Here is a 23,487-nt window from a genome sequence, read left to right as displayed (position 1 = left end):
TTTTTAGGTATATGAACTCTGTGGACAGACACCTTTCTCAGGCAGGACCCCCAGGCTTTAGGGATCTTGGTAATAGCTGGCCTTTTCTGGTGGCAAAATGCAAGAGAATGTGGAGGGCCAGTGGTGAAACTTCAGAGTCTTTCATTCAAGACAGAGTGAGTCAGCGTTCGTTTGTAGAGTGGCCGGGATGTGGAAGGGGTTACGGCTGGCTGAGTGCCTTTTATTATACAGTGTGTGATGCTCACAGCTGGCAGATGTGCTCACAAAGGCAGGGGACGCCCCTTTCCGCACTGCTCGGCCTGCACTGTCTGAGCGGCTAACAGTCATTGCATGCGGCCCGCTGGAATCCCAGCTCACTGGCTGGGCTTGTAAAAAGCTGACACAATGGGGGCTTGCTGCATTAATGTGTGTTAACACCAGAGGTGGCATCCACCCGGACAACGAAGATCCTTTTTTGTTATAGAGGCTGGTCGTTATGAAAAAGCTGATAGGAGAGGAGAACCCAACAACCGGCTCAACGATCAGGTACATAGCGGTTACAGGGACCTGCTACCTGAGGCCTCACTGTGGACGCTGACATCTTGTCTGAGTGAGAGCGCAGGGGAAGGGGTGGGGGCACAGGCCATGCCTGGGGGACAGCTGCCTCGGAAGGCAGCTGGCCCCACAGCCCGCCTCATTGGCGAGGGCATGAGGGGCATGCTCCAGGACACAGCCAGCTGGTGGCACAGCACGGCCGTCTGTCCCCTTCGCCCGCTCGGCGGACTATCTACCACACCAGGATGTGACACTTGGGAAGAGCAATTATTAGAAGTCTCCACTGGGAGGGACTTAGAGAGTATGGTCAGGCACAACTCTTCTGTACGAGTTTGAAGACCAGCACGTGGGACCCAAACAACATTCAAAGAATGAAAACAAATGCAACAACCTCATTCTCTGTGGAAACTGAAGTCGCCGGAAAAGGATTCAAAACGTGAATACAAGTACAGGATTTTGACAAAAGGATTTTTGACCTAACTTTGCAAAACCAAAGTTTCACAAAATATTAATGTGTTGGCATCCTAACACTCAGCATGAGTGAAGTGCTCACCCCCACCGAGAGAGTTCCAGGAATATAAGCGTGGGCTTGGTTTACCTTCCAGGTGACCCTGATGCTCTGCGATGACATGGGCTCCAGGTGTACTTCCTGAGGTGGGCCATCAGGAGCTGGGGAGAACAAAACCCACAGGCCCGTTAGAAAGGGGTCCCAGAGCGAATCAGAGCCCGCACAACAGCAGGCAGGCTGCAAGGCCGCCCTGGCAGGGCGGGGAGGCATTGTCAGCTCCAGCGGGCCAATCAACCTGGCAGACCCACTGTGCGCTAGCTAGATCCATCCTGTGCTTACTCGCACCAGGAGAAATGAATCTTGAGGACCTGTCCTGGTATTGTCCCCAACCAGGTCTTGGATGACATGATTGATAAGCCTCAAGTATGACCAAGTTAATGCACAAAACAGGAAGTTGTGAAACCACATTTCTTTTGTAAAACACTGGTGGCTGTTGATGGCCTGCTCTTTGTCTTGTTTAGTGACATGGCACTGGGGTTGCTCAGGTGGCTCAGAGCCGAGGGGCAGGTGGGGGGTCAGGATTCTCTGCCTCTGCGTCTCCTTGCTCTCCCTGTTGCTCCGTGCTTTCTGAGTAGGAACCCTTGTTAACCAGGGACTGTGGCGCAGAAGCAGAGTGGAGCAGCCGAGCAGAGCGTGCACTTACACCAACCAATTTCCAATTACACTCCAGTTACAGTCAATTACTGCGGGCTAGACACGTCCTGTGTACCGTGCAGCAATAAGAGATATACAACATTTCTGGTCACCGAGACTTCGTAATCTGATCAGAACGGCCGAACGCGCCCACTGAGAGTAGAGCAGTGACGTAGGCGGCACACATTCAAGCATCTTCGGTGAAGGAGAAGCAGGTAGTGACCGAGGAGTCAGGAGGGAGAGACTCCTTTGGATGAAAACGCGTTGATGACAGTTTTGCCATCACTGCCGAGTTGCGGCAGGGCTGTTTCGGCTGAGGCGGACAAGCTGGCTTGCAGAAGGGTGAGGAGCTAATGGGAAACAGGAAAGCGGAAGGCATGAACTCTACTAATTTGAAGCGTTTGGAAGTGAACCAAGGGAAAGTGAAGGTTGGGTTAGGGGAGAGGCAAGATCCAGGGGAACGCTTCCCTTTCTCAGGGGAAGGGGTCTTGAGTAAGACCTGTCGCAAAGGTGAAGGCCGTTTCAGTCTTTATCACTCAGTTGCTGGGTGGCTTCTGCTGGTACCTAACTTCTCTGTGCCTCAGTTTCCTTTACTATATGTATAGAAGGACAGTAAAATGGATGTCATAGGGTTGTTATGAAAATAAGGTACTCAATAAATATAAGCAATAATAATAGTACTTATTATTATTTTACTATATCTGAGCAGAGGTGCAGGAGAGAAGTAGGAGGGGATGGGGAGTGAGTGGGAAGCAGGAGGGAGGGGGAGACCCTGGGAGGCTCTTGGGACTTGCTGGTTGAGGGAGGCAGGTTTAAACCTGACTGCATTTCCTCAGCAAAATATTTAGAAGCAAGTTCAGGAAATGAGAACAGCAACACGATGGGGAGACTGTGGGTTTAGGACACACGGAGGCTTGGCAAGGCGGTGGCTGGTGGAGGAGCGTGCTCTGTCCGTGTGCCGGTCCCGCAGGCCATTCTGCTCAGGGACACACTCCCACGCGGAGAAGCCCTGGGCCCTTCTAGGACTTCCTACAGGGTGTGGCGGGCATGGCGCTGGGCGGCCAGGCTTAGGCAGTGACCAGGAAAGGAAGAGGCCGATGCTGGTGTTTCTCCCTCAGGGAAGAGTGTAACATAGGAAAAACTTGTCACTTCTGCCCCATGCTGTGTTTGTCTCCTGTGCTGCCTTAACCTTTGGGCCAAAAAACAAGGGCTTCTGCTCAGCCTGCAGCCCTGCACACAGGCTTGTAAATCATCAAAAGGAATTTCGCTTATGACTTGAGATTCTGCAAACAGCCCCTTACCTGAAGTGTGCCTCCTCCAGGAGACAGGGAGATATGCATGAAAATAATGATTGTCCTGCCAACGAGTTCTAGGGGCATTGTGACCAGACCTAGGCTGCTGAGAGTCAGCTACCTGAGGGCAAGGACACAGAGCCTCTCAGCTCTCTTGGGACCCTCGCTGGTGCCCAGGTATCTGTGGCCGTCAGTCACCCCCTAACCTGTCCCCCCATCTGCTCCCTCTTTCCCAGCATAAAAGAAGCTTGCAATCCACCCTGAGTGAAGATGGGGCCTTAGGACATGAGTCCACCATCTTCTTGGTCTGCTGGCTTCCAAATACTGTTGCTATCCTGGCCCCAGTATCTTGTCTCTTGACTTCCTGGCATGATGCGTGGCGAGTGGCACAAGGTTGGGCTCTGTAACAACAAGACCCAATGGCGGTGCACATACACGGGGAAGGAGGCTACGACACCGAAGCCACAGTGCAGGCTCGGCAGGACGGGAGAGGTAGGACAGGAAGTCGGTTTCCAACAAACGTGATCCATTCCAATTCAGAAACATGACTTTGAGGGCAAAGGGACATTGAGGGGTCTGTTAAGCAGCCAAGGAGGGAAGGGAACGGTTAGGCTCCCTCTCCACACCCCTCATCCAGTCTGTCAGGGCAGCCCCTGAAATCCCCTTTGTGCTCTTGTCTTGCACTTTCTCAGGCTCTGTCCTCTCAGGGTTCCAGCCTCTCACCTGACAGCCCTCCAACCTAGTGTCTGTGCCACACTGGCTTTGGGTGAGTACCTAAACATGCGTTCTGGTTCCCACTACACCCTCTGAAAAGGATGTGACCTAGGGCACCCTGCACACTCACCTACTTCCTTGGTGCACTGTCCCGTGGGCCCCAAACACCCCTGCTCCAGGCAGACCTGAGCCTTTATCCCTGGATTTCCTCTCCCTCCATCAGAGCCACCTGCGCATGCCTGTGGCCCCAGCCTGTTAGGCCCGTGGGATGCACAGCGGTTTGCAGAGCAGTCTTTGTACCAGGCTTTCTCTCCTTCCGCTAAAGACTCGAAGCTGTGCGGCCTCAGGAACAGGGTCCAGAGCAAGTCCTGGCTTTAGAGGGTAAAGCAATGTGCAGATGCTGAAACTCAGAGCACACCTCTCTCCCTGGCAGGTCACGGGGACAGTGGCTTTCTGGGGGTGCTACAGCCTCTTGGTCATCCATTCCCCAAGTGAAAGGCTGCGCTAGCGTTGAAGCTCATTTCCAGAATGGTAACCAGGGGAGAGGCTGACATCCTGCTCACTGTGATAGTTGCTGCACCTCTGCATCCAATTTCTGCTCACAAGGCCAAGCCCTTTGTGTGGGAGGTTTCCTACATTCCACGCAGGACAGACTTCTCCCACACGCTAATTCTGTGGCCATCAGGAAGCATGTGGCTCATCAATAAAAACTGTTCTTGAAAAAGTGTTTTGATGTCTCACAGCTATACTGATGCCCGATTATTTTAATTATGCTAAATCCGATTTCACAAGGAGCCTGTTAGCAATTGCGGGCAAGGCTGGGCACTGTGCCCCTGTATCTTTGGTTGTGTCTGGGTGTGGCCCTCTCAGGGGGCAGCAGGCATAGACTTCATATTCTTGTTGAGATATATTCACAAGTGAAAACAGATTCTGGGATAGTGTGCACCAAAAAGCACTGGATTCCATCGGAACAGAGGCAATGATGCAGAGGTGAATTGGGAACCATTTGTTTTGCCACGAGGTCTGGATTTTACGAAGGCCCCGCAATGTGCCAGTGGGTAGATAGGGGGCAGTCCTTTCTCCAGGACAGACGACCACTTTAGAGGAGAGCACACTTTCTAAATGGGGTCCCTCACTACTTCAGGGGTTTGTTAGTAATTAATTTATTGTTCTGCCCATTTCCTGACGTGAATGCATTCAGATCCCTCCTCTCATAAAAATAAAGTGAGAGAAACAGTACCAAAGCTGGACACCGAAACAATACAACGTATATACACACACTAGAGCTGTACCCAACATACTTCAGGAGAGTTTTTGATTGCATGGGCACAGAATTTTCCACTCTAGGTTTCTGAGCCATTCTTAAAAACACTTAAAGTTATGGAAAAAAATAAGTTTTCTTTCAGAATTTTCATGCTTTCCTGTGGCCCCTGGGCTGTCATTTTTTCCATAGGTCCTCATCTTATCACAGACAATTCCTGTAAAATTACAACCCCAGGCACATTGAATTCCCAGTGCTGGAAGGATGGCAGATCAACTGCTAGGTATCCTCTTATTTAAATGTATTTGAAAACTGTGTTGACATTTGACATTTACGAATTTATTTACATACTCTCGAATTGAAGCTGTACTATACATAAAAAGCACAGCTTTTTTTCTTCTTTAGCCAAGGTATTTAGCTTTTTCATACAGCAGGAGAAGGTTAGAGGTAAGAATTCACAATGAATGTGATATTCCCAAATAATCTCTGAATTTTACAGAAGCCCGAATTCTGCAAAGCAGTAATAAGTGAAGATCTTGTTTACAGTTTGTAGTGCCTTTCCAGGCAAGGTAACATGTGCTAATTCTGTTTGGCTGGGAATACAGGGATGGTGGACCCAGACTGCCGAGCACACAGGCCTCTGCCTTAGCTTTCTTCTCCCGGTCACCAGGGCTGGCTCTGCATCCCCCACTCCCGAGCTGGGAACTCCTGCCCCCGCCTTCTCCGATAGCCCTGTGTGGCTCCCCATGGATAGCCCTCTCTCGCTGCCAGGCAGAGGACACCAAGCGTGAAGCCTCAGCATGCTCTTCCGCCCTCAAAATACTGTCTCCCCGATGTAGCCACATCCTGGCTCAACCCTGTGTCTTGGGGCCAAATCAATCATTTAACTGGGCCAAATCACCCCAGTGGGAACCACTCCCCAATTTCTACCTCTGATTTTTTAACTGGGGAGCTTACTGAGGACCTACTGTGTGCCAGCTCCAAACACTGACAAGGACTAGAAAACAAAAATGGGTAAAAAATTTAGGGGCACCTCCATGAGTCCACAATCATGGGCTCGTTTCTATTGAAAGCAGTGCCAGTGAGAGGAATGTTCTTTGCTGGACAAGGGGGACCAAGACGCTGTTTAATAAGAATCAAAATAAAACAGGAACAGCTGACCCCTAGATGGGGAAAGGATGGATTCACTTAATGACTATCGATCAGATAAATAGCTTAGATATTAAACTACTTAATTAGCACCTGTTTTGTGCCAAACAATGTTGTAGGTGGCTGGGATTTAGCAGCAAACAAAATAGATAACTATCCCTGCCCTGTGAGAGGCACCAAAAACAGATCATAAACAAATAGTGAATTACATGCCATGTTGATGGTGATGGATGGAGAATGTTCAGGGAGGGAGGGGACCAAGTGGACCTGGATGGGCAGTGGGTTGAACTTTAAATAGGGTGGTCAGGGTAGGACTTGTTGAGGAGATGATATTCGACCACACACACCTGAGGAGGTAAGGGAGGATGGGGAGGAACACCCAAAGCACTCCAGAACCATACCAGAATGTTCTGGAAAATTCCAGAACAGCTGGAGAGGGTATAGAGGGAGGGCAGGAAGGAGGAACAGCAAGAAGGTCAGTGGTTTGTTTAGGTTTAATTTCCGGAGTCTCTGGATGGAAGCTGGGTTACCAAGTGCTCCAGTGCATGGTGTGGCTGGTCCTTCTCGGTGGGCAGAGTCTGTGCATTTGACTCCTTGGAAAAGCCAAGTTGATGCCACTCTGAGCCCTACATGTGACTTTTATTCTTTAAGCGGCCCGGCCCCCCTTTAGCTTCCAGCTCAGCAGGAAACTCTTGTGATCAGAGTTGGAATGTGATGGAAGACGGTGCAAGGACCATTAGCAAGTGCCAGGTCCAGGGGACACCCAACGGCTCCAGGTGGTGACCCTTCCATAATCCAGACCTTCCAGTCTCTGTTGTGTCTGTGAAAATACAGTGGTTTTTCAAAGAGCTCCCATGTAAATGACTTCCACCTTCTGTGGACAGATTCATAATTACAATGATGAAGGGATCAGCCACCCCAGACTTGGTTACAGGCACTGACACGTGACCTTCAGGGCACAGCTGCTAATGGGGAAGTTGGCCTTAGAGGAGGGTCAGCTGTGGATGCGACTTGCTGATGGGTGTCAAAGAAACCTGGCAAGTCAGTGCATTTCTGGTCCATTAGGAGCTAATCTCGTTGACTCTTGGTAGTGTCTCTACTTTATCTCTTGACTTCTCCCCTTTGGGGGGTTAAGGGTTGCTGAGGGGAATTGCCAAAAGTGTTATTTTTGCATAAAGATAAACTCATGTTGCAGAGTTGGACCAATGTTATTTTCCAACATCAGGTAGGGATGCTACGTGAACAGCAGTTCTTCACTGAGCTTTGCAGTGGATGATACAACAGGAATCCCACACCCAAATGCCCACCATGGTAAGACCTGAATCAGGGACCTGCATACTTTCTCTGTAAGGGACCAAATAGTAAATATTTAGGCTTTGGAGGCCACATGAAACTTATATTTCATATTCTTCTCTTTAAAAAGTAAAACCTATGATTGGTTGTAAGTGGGATTTGGTCCATGGGCTGTAATTGGCTAAATCTTACATGAAGGGAGGGTGGGAATGACGGTTACTTGAGGGCATATGGCCAGCCTAAAGGGTACCCATTATGTTCTTGGCTTTAGCTGACTATGGCCAGGTAGCTACTCAAGAGGAACTCAAAATTTAGGTTTTGGTCTGAAATTTCCAGATTCTAAAAATTGACACCTAATTGGAAAGATCTGTACACCAATAGGCAGACCCAAGCTAAACACATCCGCAGGCCTGCTCTGCTGTAGGCTGCAGTTTATGCCTTGGGACACACCCCCTGATGTCAGGACAGACTTCAGACAGCCCAGATTGCTGGCCCACAAGCCTCCTGTGGTCCAGTTGGAGCTCTCTTCTTTCCCCCTCTCTGTCTCCCTCCAACTTCCAGCCTACCCTTAACCTTTTCTTTAGTTTTCTTTCTTTATGAGTCCTTTCACCATTTCAGTGTGAATATTCTCTTATCACACACACACATGCACACAAGCACGCACATAGAACTCATTGTCACAACCACTCTACCCTTCCTCATGAACTGACAGCTCTCCCTTGCGCCAGGCACACATGAAGGGTAGTGAGTCACACTGTGGGGACAATGGAATGCCTGTGGCCAGGATCCTCACCTGACCCTAAACTACTTGATGATGTAATTGGCCTGCTGCTAGGCAAATGCTTCCACACCCGTAGGCAATAAGCTATTATTGACTGAGCCACTATATAAAGAGCTCTGCCCAGTGCTCTGGGCAGAGGCAGAGATAAAGGAGGATTATAGACCTGCAGACTATTGGGTGCAGACGTGATTCTAGTGCTCGACCTGGAGAATAAAGCCAGGTATAAACCCTCTTACCCTAAGCACATTCCATTGCCATGTTTCAGTCTCACTGAATCCATAGTGAACTTGCCCAGGGCTGACACACACATAGGCCCTGATGTGAGGGGTGATAACAGTGTAATCCAGGACACTGAGGTCCGTGGGGTAATGATGATATTTCTCAAAACCAACAGTCAGAAAAACTTCTGCTTAGTGGCAGGGATGAAGCACTAAAGTTATCCAGGGAGGCTGGAGGAGGCAGCATGCCTGGGAACATCTTTGACCTGGCTTTTCAAGGAATAGTACAGAAGAGGGGATATGAAGCTCGGACAGATTTCCAGACAGGGGACATGGCACACACACAAAGGAGGGGGACAGGAAAGGGCCATAGGAAGTTGAGCATAGCTTCAAAGTAGCAGGGCAGGGAGACCTGCGCCTAAACACCTCCAGACTCATTTCCTTGGCCAGCTGGGCTCAGATAGGTGTCCTCAGGTACCTGAGGCATTCTATTATCATAAGAGTGAGTGGGTCTACAGCTTCCAGAAGCTTCCATCAGAGGATTCTCACTGCTTGAGATATGACGTCTTTTTATGTAGGGAAAGGGGGCACTCAGGGTAGAAAAAGGTCATCGCAAGATGGCCATAGCTTCTGAAAACTGTGCCTTTGGGCAGGCCTGCCAGGATGTGGTAGGAGCAATCAAAGGCCACTGCAGGCAACGCTAAGGAGTGTATTTCTGGTCAGGAGAGTTGCCCTCTGTTCTATGTGAGCCACATGTGGGAAAACAAGGTTTTGATTTCAGTCCTGCAAACCCAACATCAACACAGAAAAAATCTGTTTTGGAGACTGACTGGGCTCAAGCCTGTTCCTTTTCTTGTATTTCCCCTTAGCCCTTCTGAATAGTAAACGAGAGAGGCTGTGTGGGGCTGTCAGCAGCCTGCTCCCTGGTGGAATCCAGAAGGCCAGGCCCAGGCACCAAGAAGGTGGCTTCTACGTCTGTGTCTGCAGAGATGACGGTGGCCAGGAGTGGCTCTTCACCTGGCCTCCTGGCTGGGAGACAGACGCTGCCATGGCAACTGCAAGTTGCTGCAGAGGTCACAGAGGAAGCAAAATAAAAAGCAACAACACAACAGCAGCAGCATTCATAATGGCAATCAGGGAGCAGCCGCAAATGCACCACCGGAGAAATACAGTTGCCTGGAGAAGGCTGTCGAGATGGGGCACAGTTAGAAAAGGAAATGCAGCAGAGGAAGGGAAGGTTGAGTGCTGGGATTACATTCTGGGGAGTTTATCCCTCCCTAAATATCCACCATAAGGAAATTCTGGGACGTCAGTGCATTGTTTAAATAAATGTGTAAATAAGATTCTATTTTTGCAAGAGCATGTTACTACTCATTTCCCACTTATTTCTGCAAGATGCAAAACACTTTTAGAGCTTGAAATTTTTTTTCTAGTATCCAATATGTTTGTGGTAAGGAAGAGAAAGGCATTATTATGTCCATTTTGCAAATAAGAAATCACACACAGTATCCAAGTATTAATTGGAAATGGTTCATCCTCAGAAACTTAGGAATAAAGTTATGCTATCAGCCACCTTCAGAAATAATTTTCAAGAACTGATGTGTTGCAGGGTGGAAAAATGAGTGTTCTTCCATGGTTCAGGAAGAATCATAAATTTTACTGTCCTTGAGGACAGTATTGATCATGCATTAGCAAAAGAGTTAAATTTTTGCATCGTTCTGCTTGGAAGTTAACCTAAGAAAATAATCTTAGAAATGGCAAAAGTTATGCCACAGGATGCTTATCATAGCAGTGTTTATAAAAATGAAAAATAAAAAGCAACTCACAGTGATATGGTATTTGTTAATGGTGGAAGATATCATCACAAATTGTAGAGAATTCCTTAAGAGATAAGTAAGAGTGCTACCTATTTAGCATTAATGCTGGTAACAGGGAAGTAGGTGGTAAGAGGGAAGTCAAGAACAACCCATATTCCACAGTTGAAAGATGAAACTAGCCTCCTACAAACTCTTACCCATTTGGGGATGATCATCTGAATCCTGGGGATAGAGAACTAGAAATCTGAGACTAAGCTTCCCACTTCACCTTCAGCAGAGGTAATGGTTGATTAGCTCTGATTTGGGGCAGGAAAAAAATAGCTAAGCTTGGAGTTGGACACTTCGTCCCCTAAGAGATGCACCAGGTCTTGATCCCTTTCCTTTCCTTCCCCAGAGAAGCTCAAGGGCAGCCTGCTTGTTCCACTCCTCTGGGAGGGGGGTTGACAATCAGCATTCATCGCCACTACCTAATTGCTGGGTCCTCTACACACCAGTTAATTTCCCCCTGGTAACCATGAGCCAACCAGGTGTTGAAGGGCGTCTGCACGTGTGGGGAGCACGCATGCGTGTGAGTGATGAAGTGTCGGTAGGTGATACCAGCAAGCTCACAGGGAGCTAGCTCTAGGTGGTAGGATTATGGGACATTTTTGCTTTCTTCAAAATGCTCATCTCTTTCTTCTAAATTTTCAACACTGAATATGAAATACTTTGTAATAGGAAAGAGAACAATAAAGCGTATTATAGGAATATTGGCATTTCTAGTCAATAAAATTACCTGTACCACCATCCCCCCAACTCCTCACACAGAGAATATGCTTCTTCCTGGTTATCGTTTCCTAGCCAAGTGGTCCTCCCACACCTGGACTTGCCACCCTTGGGCAAAACGTAGGCTCACAGGTCTCCTGTCAACCTGGAGTCCATGCATGCAAAGGAATTGTAAAAATGGCATGATTCTTGACATCTCACCACATGGTTAGTCTCGTATATCTTCCTTTTAATTCTTGGATGTGAGAACCACAAACTAAATGCTGTCTGAGGAGCAGTGCCTCCAGAGGAGGGGGCAGAACACTGTCCGCGTTTCTGACGGTGTGGGGAAGTGAGGCAGAGCCCTGTTCCACGGCCGCCTCCGGGCCTGGGCCAAGGCCCGACCCGTGCTGACCGTCTGGGCCCCGGGAGCCAGCTCCGGGCTCCGGGCGCGCGCCTCCCCCCCGTCAGACCCACCTGCCTCGTCCGCGGTGATGGAGAGCTCGTTGCTGGGCTCGCTCTTGCCGATCCGGTTCTTGGCGTACATGCGGATGCTGTAGGTGGAGGAAGGGTGGATATCAATGATGGTGGCCGAGTTCAGCTGAGGGGAAACATCTTTGGTTCTCTGAGCAGAATCCCAGGAGTCTTTGGGGTTTTGTTTTTCAAAAAAGAAGAGATAGAGATGTGAGTTTTTTTTCTCTGCTTTTGAAAGTCCACAAGTAGGAATTAAACACACACATGAAAAAAAAAAGAGAGAAAGAAGGAAAGAAAAGTTACAACTCGAAGTGAATTAACGCCAGGCTCCCAGTGTTCAAGCTCTGGCCATTGGAGGGGGACATCACCCACTCATCATCCATGCTGAGGGGGACAAGGGCTGGACAGCTGAGCTCAGGGAGGGACGCCTGAGGCAATACAACAGGTCTAATGGCAGAGACCACGGAGGATGGCGCGGGGGTGAGGGGTGGCAGCTCGTGTCAGTGAGGTGGAGAAAGGCCACACGTAAGCACGCATTGTGCAGGATAACAAAAGGAATTGGGGTTTGGATGTCCCTCTGCCCCCTCCCCCAAAAAAAGAGTCTGTTCCTAAGAGCTATTTGAAAACCAGCAAAACCTCTAGCCATGTCAGATCCTGTCTTTTGCAAAAGCACAGTGGTAAAAATGAAATGCTTACATAAAACCAATCTCGGCCTCCAGCATAAATTTACGCTGCTTACCAAATGTATTTCTCAGTTCTAATATTTGAAACCATTCAGTCTCAAATACTTTATCGTAGGAGTTCTTTTTCAACCACAGCTACTTTTAAAAAGGGCACGTGCCTTGTATGAAGAGTTCTCATTGACTATGTCACATTTTGTGCCTGCTGGTTCCTGAGCTTCAGCCAATGAAGTGAGTGTCAGTAAATAGTTCTTATTTCAGAAGGAGTTTGGGCAACTGCTGATCAGGTAGGTGGTCAAGAGATGATGTTGGTTGTGGAAAAAAAGGACAAACCCCTGCAATCATGGACAGAGGAGACGCTGATGCATGCCCACACCCCCCAGTGGCCTTTGGTGTGGTGTTCATCACACTTGTAAGAATTTCCTTGTCTTCTCTGCTGGATTCTAAGCTCCGTGAGGGCAGAGACCCTGTTCAGTGCTGTATTCCCAGTATTTACCCAGTGCCTGGCACAGAGCAGATAACAAATCCTTGTTATGAATCATTCATGTGAATATCATAACACATATGTTACGAATCACTAAATTCCTGTTTAATAGATGAATAGATAAATGGTAAGTACACAGACTTCTGCATCCTGGGAATGGTCCCACTCTGTTTTCCACATTAATGCTGAGTGTGGAAGTTTCTAAGGCTGCTCAGCCCAAAGGTAGCCATAAATGCTAGAGATTCTTCTGGACTGGTAGGAAAAAGATGTTGCTTTAAGTCTGTCTTTGAATACTCTGTCTTATCAGGTGATGGTCTACAATATAAATGGACAGTGAATATTCTGGCTAAAAGAAAAAGTATTTGAATCAAGAAGATTGAAGGGGAGAACATGGCAGGGAAAAAGGAGTCACTGAGAAAATCAAACAGGTGAAGAGGAGAAGAATGTGATTCAATAGACAAGTGATGGGGTGGGGATTTAAAAGCAACAGAATAATACGTGAATGTGGGCCTTGTTCCACAGGGAGAAAGCCAGACCTTCAGGAGATGTTTAGGACAATGGAGAGGAGCCCCAGGCTTTGTAAAACGAATAGAAAGTGGCTAGAGAGGCCCAGGAGGAAGGAGTGGCTGATGGCTCTGCCCACGGTAACCTGGAGGTGTCTGGGACCAACAGGACCAATGAAGGCATGGCCATCTTCCCCGAGGGTGTGTCTGGGAGGGGCTGAGAGCCTGAAAAGGCACAGTAATCAGCTCATGGAAGGGCCCTTGGGGGGAGTCTGAGGCCGGAAGCATAAGTTCTCTGGAGAGGGGCTGTGTTTGGGCTCCTTCCTTGCCAAGATTATGCTTTCAAAGAAAACAATGATGCTGATGATCATGGTTATTAGAATACGGTTCAAAACAACACAGGATGGATTTTTAGCTAGAAGTCAAGAAGATGAAAAAGAACGTGTTATCTTGGATGATTTTAAAGTAACTGAGTGGAGAAGAAGAAAGTCTACTTAAATCCCCAAACACACTCTGGCAGATGATATGGCATCAAAGGAGCAATAAAAACAGGGCAGTGACTACCCAGGAGAGAAGAGTCAGGGAAGGGACTGCAGATGCTGCTTCTGATCTCAGATGCTGCCGTGCAAACAGGCAGGTCATGGATTACTAACAAAGCCTGCTGCAAAATGTACCATGGCGCATGAAAAACAACCGCAGAGAGACCCTGACACTTGGGAGGATGAAACTGCACGTGGAAATACAAATATAACTACGAAGAGTATATCACAGATCAAATACAGAGACTTCTTAGGAGTAAGTCACCAACAGAAAAGCATGCTTGTGAACCCAAGAGCCGGAGCATGCAAGCAGGGATGGGGAGCGGTTTGCTAAGGACAAGAGCAGGAAGGGCAAGAGCAGAAGTGTGGGAGCGTTGACCACAGGCCTCCTTGCCCAATGCAGGAAGGGGAGGACAGTTTCTGGATGCAGACCGCAGACGTGGCATCAAACAGGGCTTAGAAGCTGCACTGGGAGATTGTTTACCAGGGGACCATTTACTGAGGTGTGGCTGAGGTCTCAGCATCCAGAAAGAGTGGGAGCTGCCCCCTCTCAGGGCCAGGGAGGCCAAAGAGAAGGGACAGTGCTTCTGGAGATCAAAGAGGCCTGGAACCTCAGCAAAGGGGCCCCTGACCGAAGCTGCACACAGAAGCCTGCCTCTGCTGGGATCCTTGTCTGAACCATCCTCGGTCCTGCCTTCAGGCCAGCCCAGTGACTGGAAGTCAGAGGGAAACGGAATCTGCGGGATGCACTGTGGAGTTGAGTGTCCCAGAGAAGGACGCACAATGTGTTCGTGGGGGAGGTCAAGGCACAGTCAGAGAAAAGCCAGCAGCAAAGGAACTCAGGCTTGGGGAGTGGCGTCTGCTGGCTGGGTGCTCTGCTACGCATTTTAACAAAGTGACCTCTGCCGTTCCCAAACCGGTGGGCACACTGGGAATACCTTGGAGCTTTCTGACAACTGCACTTCCAGAAGATTCTGACTCAGAATCTCTGGGGATGGTGGCTAGAGACCTGTGCTTTTAAAAGGCCTCGCTCTCTAGGTCATTCTCAATGCACAGCTAGAGTTTGGATAGGCTGCTTTATTTGATTGAATTCTTATGACAGCCTGGTGAGGTAGGGATTTTTATTTTCATTGTGAAGGTCAAGAAACTTCGGTCCTGTTACATAGCTGGTAAGAAGTACACCTGGGATTTCACCTCACCTGTGCTACCCTGAAGCTCCAGGTCATTTTCCCATGGCACACGCCCTCCGCACACTCTGTGCAGTACACCCAGGGAGACCGGATTCCAATTTCCCAGATGTCTGCTGAAAGTCTCTGAGTAGGCGAAGGCTTTCTGACAAGTTCCTGATTTGGTTTACGAATAAGGAGAAATGCTGAGCATGTGGCCGAGGGCAAGAGAGGGAACGATAGCCCCGAATTAGTGCAACCCACGTGTGCGTGTGCAGCTAAGGCTGGGGGAACTGGGCACGGCACGGTCAGACTTGCACCTTGGGTTAGAGAGATGCCGGAAGCATTTGTTGAAAAAATAGGTAGGATTCCATTTGCTGTCCATTACCCCAAGAGAGATGTTTGGTGTAAAAGGACGGGGAAGCTCAGAATCACATTCCTGATTCCGAAATTCCAAATAACCCCTGTGGGAAAGGGCTGGGGGACCCACAGGGGCCAGTGCGGTTGTGCTGGGTGCTCGCTGATGAGCCCAGTGTGGGAGTCAGGAGGACGGCAGATCCCCAGGGACCCATGCGAGAGGGTGACGTTGATCTGAGGAAGCGCTGCTATAGGCAGAAGACCAGAATGAATGAGGACGACTGGAAACAACACAAAAGAGTTTAAAACCTACAAAGCAGCTCAAAGCAGGATGTAACTGCTTTCACTGGCTGGTAGAAGGAGGCACAGGGTATAGGGAGGGGCCCCTTTGCTCCATGGTCTCCATGGAGGGGAACGATTGGGGGCATGGAACGTGGAGCCCAGGAGCGAGGCACAGAGGGCAGAAGATGGCATCTGCCTGGGTAAGCATCTGGGCTCCCTGCCTGGAGGGCTATGTTCCAGGACACAGGGGAGCATGCCCAGGCCCAGAGGCCTCTTCAGCGATCTTTTGGGGATCATGCTGAGGGAGACAGGTGCCAGAAGAGGTGACATGGGGACAGGTCAGGTTGCCTTCCTGAGTGGGGAGTGAGTGGAGGCAGCCAACCGGACTGAGGAGCAGAGTTGCTCACGGGGCGAGATGCTGGAGCCGGCACTGCAGGGACGCTTGGTGTCCATCTGGAGTGGAAGCAGTGGTCACCAGGAACCACGGCTGTGACAGCCAGAGCAGCCCCAGGAGCTGTGGGCCACACGAGGAGAAGCCAGGTATTCTGAACGAGGGAGGCCTGGCTCCGTGGTGCTGTGCCCTGTCAGACAGCACTGGCAGGATCAGAAAAAGAGGGGGTCGGGAGGGGTCATTGGAGATACAAGGGAAGGGACTCAGGGTGTTTCATTTCCCGGCAAACAGAAACCCAAGCAGAGTCCCTGTGCTCGAATCCAGGACGTGATATCACTTGCCCGAAGGCTTCAGGGCTGGGAGGAGGGTCCCTGTGGGTACAGGTGCCAGAGTCCCAGGGGTCGGGGCCCGCCCACGGGACAGCCACTTGCTCAGCACCAAGGAGCTTCTGGGGCTGGGATTGTTCAAGCCCAGACTGAACTATCACTTGCAGGGGCCCGTTTCAAGAAGGATGGTAATATATTGCGTGCTTAGCAAATAACAGAAAAGTAGAGGAATGCATTTTTGGAGGATGATTTCACAGCATAAAACAGAGGTTGAGAGTCAATAAGTCAGCAAATGTTTATCATGAGTCTAGTATGTGTGCTGGTCCTCATGGGGGATTCGGGGACACAGCCCAGTGTCTTTGGACACGATCCTGCTCTGGGGGGCACTAGCACTCTCAGGGGCACAAGCACCCAGCAGGGGAGGCAGACATACATATCTCCTAGTAGAGGAGCCAGGTAGTGAATGAATAGTCACAAGCCTACCAAATGTTCCAAGGTACACGGGATCCCATGTGAACATAGAAGGGGCATACCAAAAAGGGGAGATCAGGGAAGGCTTCCAGGAGGAAGCGGCATTTAAAGGATCAGCTTTCTATGTGCTCAGCCTACAAGTTGCACTCACTAAAATGATGGTGAAACTCTTTATACATCCAAAACTTATTGAGGAAGCAATCAATCCATGCAAACGCTGACTAATGTGCTTCTGACAGCAGTGAGCACATCTACTGCCTTCTATGAGTGAGCACCTTCCTCCCAGGCCTTTTAGACCAAGAGTGATGGAAGTCCTGGAGTCATGGAGCTGGGTCTGCCTGTCCCAAGAGCTTTTCCCCAGGGACTTCCCTGGTGCTCATTCGAGCCCTGTAACTGCCTTGCTCCAGGGCTGCATGAGGGTCTTAGCCCCACAGCTGGCCCGTGTGTGGTTGCAGTAGAGTATAAAGGATGGAAATGTATCCTTCCATTCTGACTGCACCCAGCTTCATGGACACGGAGCTTTCCTACCTCAGTCACATAGGGTCTTGTCTATTTATACACTTGAAAATGCCATAAAGATGATTCTTAGATTGGGAATTGTATGTAAATTAAATGCCACAAATATTTACGGTTCACTCTATACATGTCAGGCACTGTCCTAGGGATCAGGGACTCACAAAATCAGAGTTCTTGCTGTTGGGAAGCTCGTGGGAGATACTGTGGATTCTTGAATGGAGAACAAGGAGTTTAACTAACACACATGGGTTTAGCAGTGTTCTCCTTACAAGCATCTTTGGCATGCTTGAGTAATACTAAAGGCTCCCATTTATGAGATGTTTACTATGTGCCAGGCACTGGGTAAAGTGTTTTAAATGCATTCCTTTCTTAAAGAGTATTCCCCAAAGGCCCACTGAGGGTCAAGCACATATTAGGTGCTGTACCAAGTGCTAGAGAAATGGGCTGGGCAAAGCTAGACTAGTGGGCACAGGAACTTCCAGCCCATGGAGGTGACACGTGAATCATAATCACAACCACCACGACCCTATTCCCACACAAGGCCACATTCTACCGTGCCAAGGGTTAGACCCTCAACATGTCTTACGGTGGGCACAGTTCAACCTACAACATCATGAAAATACCAGTTCTCCCTAAGCTAATTGACATATTTAATGCAATCGCAACTAAAATAACAAAAACATTCTTTTGGAGCTACTTAACGTGATGCTAAAGTTTATATATGGAAAACTGAGAGGACACTGACAAGTTTCAGGGTGACTAGCCTGGCCATCCCTGCCAGACACTCAAACTCAAACATGAAGCCCCTACGAAGAAACCGTCTATGCCGGTGCACTGACAGACATGCAGGCTGACGGAATAGAACGGCAAGTCCAGAAGCAGACTGAAGCACACATGGAGAGTCAGGACATGATAAAGGTAGCATCTCAAGGCCCCTGGCAAAGGTGGGGTTTTTAATATCTGATGTCAGGGCAATGGAATACCCATTTGGGAAAAGATAGAATAGGTCCGGATCTCCAAGCATGTACAGGAATGAACTCCAAATACATTTGAAAGAAAGGAAGAAATCACACAAAGTACTAGGAGAAAACAGGGTGAAGTTATTTTATAGGAGGAACAGATTTTCTAACTTGACTCAAAATCCAGATGCAATAAAAGAAAAGCATTGATAAATTAAAAACAAACAAACAAACAAAAAAGCAGTTACAGAGATTAAGTTTAGGATTGCTGGCGATGGCCCCGCGGGGAAAGAGAGGTGATGTGCAGGAGCGCCTGAGGGTGAGGCCTGGCTGCAGGGGGCCAGGGGTGTGCTCCCAGGGAGGCCACAGGGGGAGTGGGGCCCCAGGAGCAGGCGGGGGTAATCATGGTAACTGTGGGTACCCAGGGAAGGGGGCCCGTCCAGCCGGAGGGCAGCCTGTGGCCCATGAGGCGCCCTTGCACAGGTGGCTGCTGTGGCACCCCATTTCACAGAGGGGAGCGCTGTCATGGGGAGCCAGTGGAGCTGCACAGCTGGTAAGACGGGGACAGACCGCCCCGAACGCAGTGGAACCCCGGGATCGTCCGCAGCCGCAGGAGCACGGTGGCCGCGGTCTGCAGTCAGCTCTCAGCCAGGGACTGGGGCGCCCGGCCCTGCCTTGGGGTGATTGTCCCCCTGGGGCGCACCTGCATTTCCCCTGAGCTCTCCCTGCTCTCATCCGTTTTCAGGCCATCCTCAGCTGGAATGTGCCTGACTCACGTAAGGAAGAGGGACAGCGTCCCTGACTTCCAGACCTACGCCTCCGAACCTCTGAATCTTAGGCTCCATCCTGACCTTAGGTCTTCAGAACAAAGGCAGGGGGCCTCCTCTCCTCCCTTTGGCCTGGGGAAGCCTGTGCATCCTGGTTCTGAAAGATCCCTGTTTGGGTCAGCATGTCATCGGCCTGCTGCCTGGGTCGCCTGCCCCCGCCCCACAGCCTGGGCGGTGCTGTCCCATTTCCCCGGGACAGGGCCCCCAGCGGCTACTGTGCTCCTCTCGAGAGGCTTCCTCAGGCCCTGTGTGAGCACCACCTCTCGCTGGGTCTCTTGCTGTGACTCTGGGGCAGGCCAGATGAGGTGCCCCATCTCACATCATTTCCAACCTGCTACTTAGGCTACTTAAGTCTCAAGGGCTATTTCTAGAACCACTGCTCTTTGTGTGAAGCATCCTGGAGGTCCTCACATATTGCTTCCTTGAAGCTGTCCCCTCCCAGGTCCCTATGTTCCCTTCAGCCCTGCCCTGCTCTGCCCCTTGCCCCCTCTCACTGACATAGGAGGCCAGACCTGCTCCGAGCTGCCTCAAGCTTAACTTTTTACTACAGCTTCAGCTTGAAAGATACTAAATTGGTCTCAGTACAGAAAGTGACGCATCAGGCTACTTGTGTGACCTCTGATCTTATTAACCCTTCACATGCTGATGGTGTTCTAATTGTTCATCTCATTAATGAGACATGGAAAAGTCCAGGCTAGAGGCCACAGAGGTGATGTCCTAGCCTCAGGTTGGTGGGTCATAATGTTCAAAGGGACCGTGGCATTGCAACTTAAGGGAGAAGCAGACATACTTGTTGTGGTCCTGACAACTAGGTCTGTTTTATTTACGGACTCTTGGTCCACTTAGCCACATGCGGGCCCAGAGGAAATAGAAGAGGGTTCTGGGATGCAGTGCCCCAGGCCCTGCAGTCCATGCCTAGCTCAGCAAACCACCACCATGCAGCTCAGCCTGGGTGCCACTGAAGCCCAGGCCCTTGAGCAACCATGCGGCTGGGGCAATGGTGCAAGGGGAGGTGGGAAACCATAATGGTGACGATCCTGTCAACAGATGCCCACGTGCTGATTGGTGGCATGCCGAAGTGGCCCGCAGGAAGCCAGCATGAGGTCCGGCTGGCTCAGGAGGAAGGCGGGAGAGCTGAGCAGGTAAAGGGCATCTTGGCCCAGAACTCCATCCCACAGAAGAGACCGGCTAGACTTTGAGCAGGGGAAGACACAGACTAGTAAAAAGAGCCCTCTCTGAGTCTGATTTATTCTTACAGGTAATCTGATTTAAAAAAGAAAAACAAAGGACTTTTTGAAGTGGGAATATAGCTGGAGGACCTGAAGGACTTACCTGATTTATTTTTGCACTCAATGTCATACCCCGTGATGGGGCTGTTTCCATCGAACCCCATCGTCCACCGGAGGGTAATGGTGCGTGCTTTCACGTCCTTGATCTCAATTTCGGGAGGGTCTGGGGGCTCTGTGCGATCAACAGGGAAAGCCAGGCTTAGTTCAAACAGTTCAGACCTCAGATACTCATCGAAATGCTGAGTGTGACTCACAAAAGCACTGCCAGCACGTGACATTGGCAGATGCATTTTACCTGGAAGGGCTTTGTTCCTGATTGCATTTTAGCGGGGGAGAAACTCCACGTTTCCCAAACTGCCAATTTCCAAAGCACTTGCAGAGCTTGGCCAAACCTGGATTTGGATTTAAATGTCACTCTTCTAGTTTGGAATCTATACCTCAACAATATTTTGGCCCCAGATGTCTCATATAAGGATTCCTAAAACTGAGGTAAGAAGGCGCACTGCTGTGCATTCAGTGGGACTGCTGAGTCATCGGACGCAGTTCCCTTAAGGACTTTGTTCTCTGTGGTTTGGGTCTGCACCTTGAGGTCATCGTGGGCACTGCAAAATACTGCATTAGCACTGACTTGCACGGACTCAGAACACCTGAGCATCAGGAAGTTACGCAGCCCCCACAGGTGCCAGCCTGGGTGCACACTTACTGCCCTAAAAGCCATGTGTTTCTCCTATGCTGACTCCTTCCTACCTTGCACTGTGAGCTGAATTATTCCACGGTCCTCCCCATAAGAATTGATAGCATGACAGGAGAAGAAGCCAGAATCTTCTCTTACAGTTGGCAAAATCTATGTGTAAAGCAGAAATAAATCCATCTTATCCAGGAGCATGGATGAGAAAATAAGCAAAAGAGCTTTTGGCCATAAAAACCTTCTCTCCCCTCTCCCCCACAGCACACACCCATGTACACACACATACACACACACTCCCTGCTCTGAGAGCAAATCCTTTCAGTGCAATTGTAATAGTGCAGGGGGATAAGCTCAGTGTGCGCTAGGGATGTCAGCTGCCAGCTCATTAAACTGGATGTGTGATTAACGCAGGATGTCACATTCAGGTTGATATTACTCCACACACACATTGTTTCCTCATGGTGTGCCTTCCAAACAAAGCAAGCCTGCCTAAAGAAACCAGTCTGTAAATACCACAAGGAAGGCTGGGTCTTGCCTGAGCCTCGTTAGCCTTCTGCTCCAGAGGTCTCAGGAGGGGACCTCGTTAGTGAGTCGGTATCAGTGTCTCAGACACAGGGTCTTCCCATGTGTGTGCCACCATCTCTTCTCCCCACACTACAAACACCACTCAGCTCACTACCAGCGGAGCTGAAAATATGACACTAGAATACCTTTGTTTAGCTTTTGGGACCCAAATGAAGGACCAGTTGTGTTATGCCATATTTTCCCAAAGAAGCAAAATATTTTTCCTTATATTTTGTCCCAAAGCCCATCCAATTTTTCTTTTTACAGGAAGTTAAAACACATGCACAGGGTAGACTGTCATTCCTCCAGGACTAAGTGTCATTAAGAGACTCTATCTGTCACATTTTGTTTATTACAGTGGGGTTCCCTGCCGTGGTCATAATAATTTCGCTCTGAATAACACGTATGATAAGAGCATTTTGCAGGCTGCTCAGTAGTCTCCCTGTACAAATGGGGAGAGAGATGGTGCTTCATAAATAAGTCCTAGAACATGATGTGCTCTGTATCACCTACATGCACCCACTTCTGTGAAAGGACAGGTTTACTCTGCCAGTGAGTTAGATTCCAGCCTGTTGTGTCTGCCATGCTTTTACCTGCAGAGTAGAAATCACCTCTTCCCCCACCTCCTTGGTGGACACAAGGTAGCGGGCCATTTCAGGGTTGATGATCCGGTCCTCCTTCTCCCAGCGAACTATAATGGGCTTCTCACCATGGGCCGTGCAGCTCATTTCTTTCTTTTGACCCTGAGTGGCCAGGGTAGTGTTTGGATAGGATGTTATCATCGCGGGAACTGAAAACCCAAGAGAGACACAACGTACTCAGCGAAGCAGGGTTCTTGATGCCCCCTACCATAACACACAGCTAGATCATGCTTAAAGGGATTTTTAAAAATAAAATTTATTCAAGAAACTGCTGAGCAAGAATCATGAACAAAATTCAGGGAAAGTGGCATAAAAATCAAACTTGACCAAATGAGCCCTAAGGAGAAATGCCATGTGGTTTCATATGCAGGGAAGTTGCTTTCTTCTAATCCCTCGAGGGCAGATGTGGGGGGGTGGGGCGTGGCCCCCATCCCCTGGGTCACACAGGAAAAGGATTTTCCTTGCTGGTTAGACTGGAAAGGGGGATGCCATTAAGAATGGTGCTCCTCCCTCTGTGATCATCCACATTTCTAACTATCATTTCCAAGTATGGAACTATGAAACCTTATCAATCAACTTGGGTGGGGCCTGGATGGCAGCTGACCAATCCTTGAAGTTATGTGGACATGTCCCCATCCTCCATAGTTGTTCCAAACTTTTAGAGTAACTTGAGAACCTCAGACCTATCCTTCTCCCATAACTTATGGCAGGGAACCTCTTCCCCCACTCTCTAAGAAAAGGGAAACTTTTATTTGGGAAACGTCTCAAGGTAGCCTCTCCCCTGCCTCAAAATTAATCTAAAAACTTCCATTCTTAATGATACGCTGGGTGACATAAGACCTAGCTCCCATTCCATAATCCACACAGAAGTGCTGACATCAAAAAACAAACACCTTTTTAAATGCATGCTAGGCTTGTAAGGAAGTGAGAGAAATCTCAGGAGCCAGAAACAAAGGTGGATGTTGAAAGGTCCAAGGTACAGGGTGCTGGCGGTGTGATTAGCAGAGAGACAAGCAGTTACAGTGAGACCTCCAGACCGGGGTCTTCAAGGGCTCTGACTTCAGAGCAGGTGTGACCAAAAATATTTTAAATAAGAAAATACAAAAATCTGCAATGGCAAAGGGAGATGCAAATTCCCTTGGCTTGCTTTATGAATGAAGAAATAAAATGTGTCCCCTGAGAATTTGCAGCTGTTCTCACTCCACATCGCTTTGGAGTTGAATTCTTGCTAAAGGATTAATGATGGTGATCCTAGTTTGGCCATAGGCCTGAGAAACCTAGCAAAAGCAAACACACACACATTCTAGAAGGCGACACCCTCCATCC

At 49.2% G+C, this 23,487-nt stretch overlaps 1 protein-coding gene across 2 annotated transcripts in view; it reads right to left on the bottom strand.

The window, feature by feature from the left end:
• DSCAM (DS cell adhesion molecule) overlaps positions 1 to 23,487 on the bottom strand; it is a 718,205-nt gene that overhangs the window by 111,716 nt on the left and 583,002 nt on the right. For both annotated transcript variants that reach the window (XM_073231316.1, XM_073231317.1), the window contains exons 12-16: positions 22,114 to 22,310; positions 21,016 to 21,112; positions 20,312 to 20,440; positions 11,482 to 11,649; positions 1,133 to 1,203 (exon numbers count right to left, since the gene is read on the bottom strand). In XM_073231316.1, the coding sequence (XP_073087417.1) occupies positions 1,133 to 1,203; positions 11,482 to 11,649; positions 20,312 to 20,440; positions 21,016 to 21,112; positions 22,114 to 22,310 (662 nt within the window). The remainder of the gene's footprint in view (positions 1 to 1,132; positions 1,204 to 11,481; positions 11,650 to 20,311; positions 20,441 to 21,015; positions 21,113 to 22,113; positions 22,311 to 23,487) is intronic.

The sequence above is a fragment of the Manis javanica genome, chromosome 3 (assembly GCF_040802235.1).
Source record: "Manis javanica isolate MJ-LG chromosome 3, MJ_LKY, whole genome shotgun sequence".
In the NCBI taxonomy this organism is placed as follows: Eukaryota; Metazoa; Chordata; class Mammalia; order Pholidota; family Manidae; genus Manis; species Manis javanica.
Note: the sequence above shows the minus strand (reverse complement) of the source record. Positions and strands in the feature narration are given on the sequence as shown.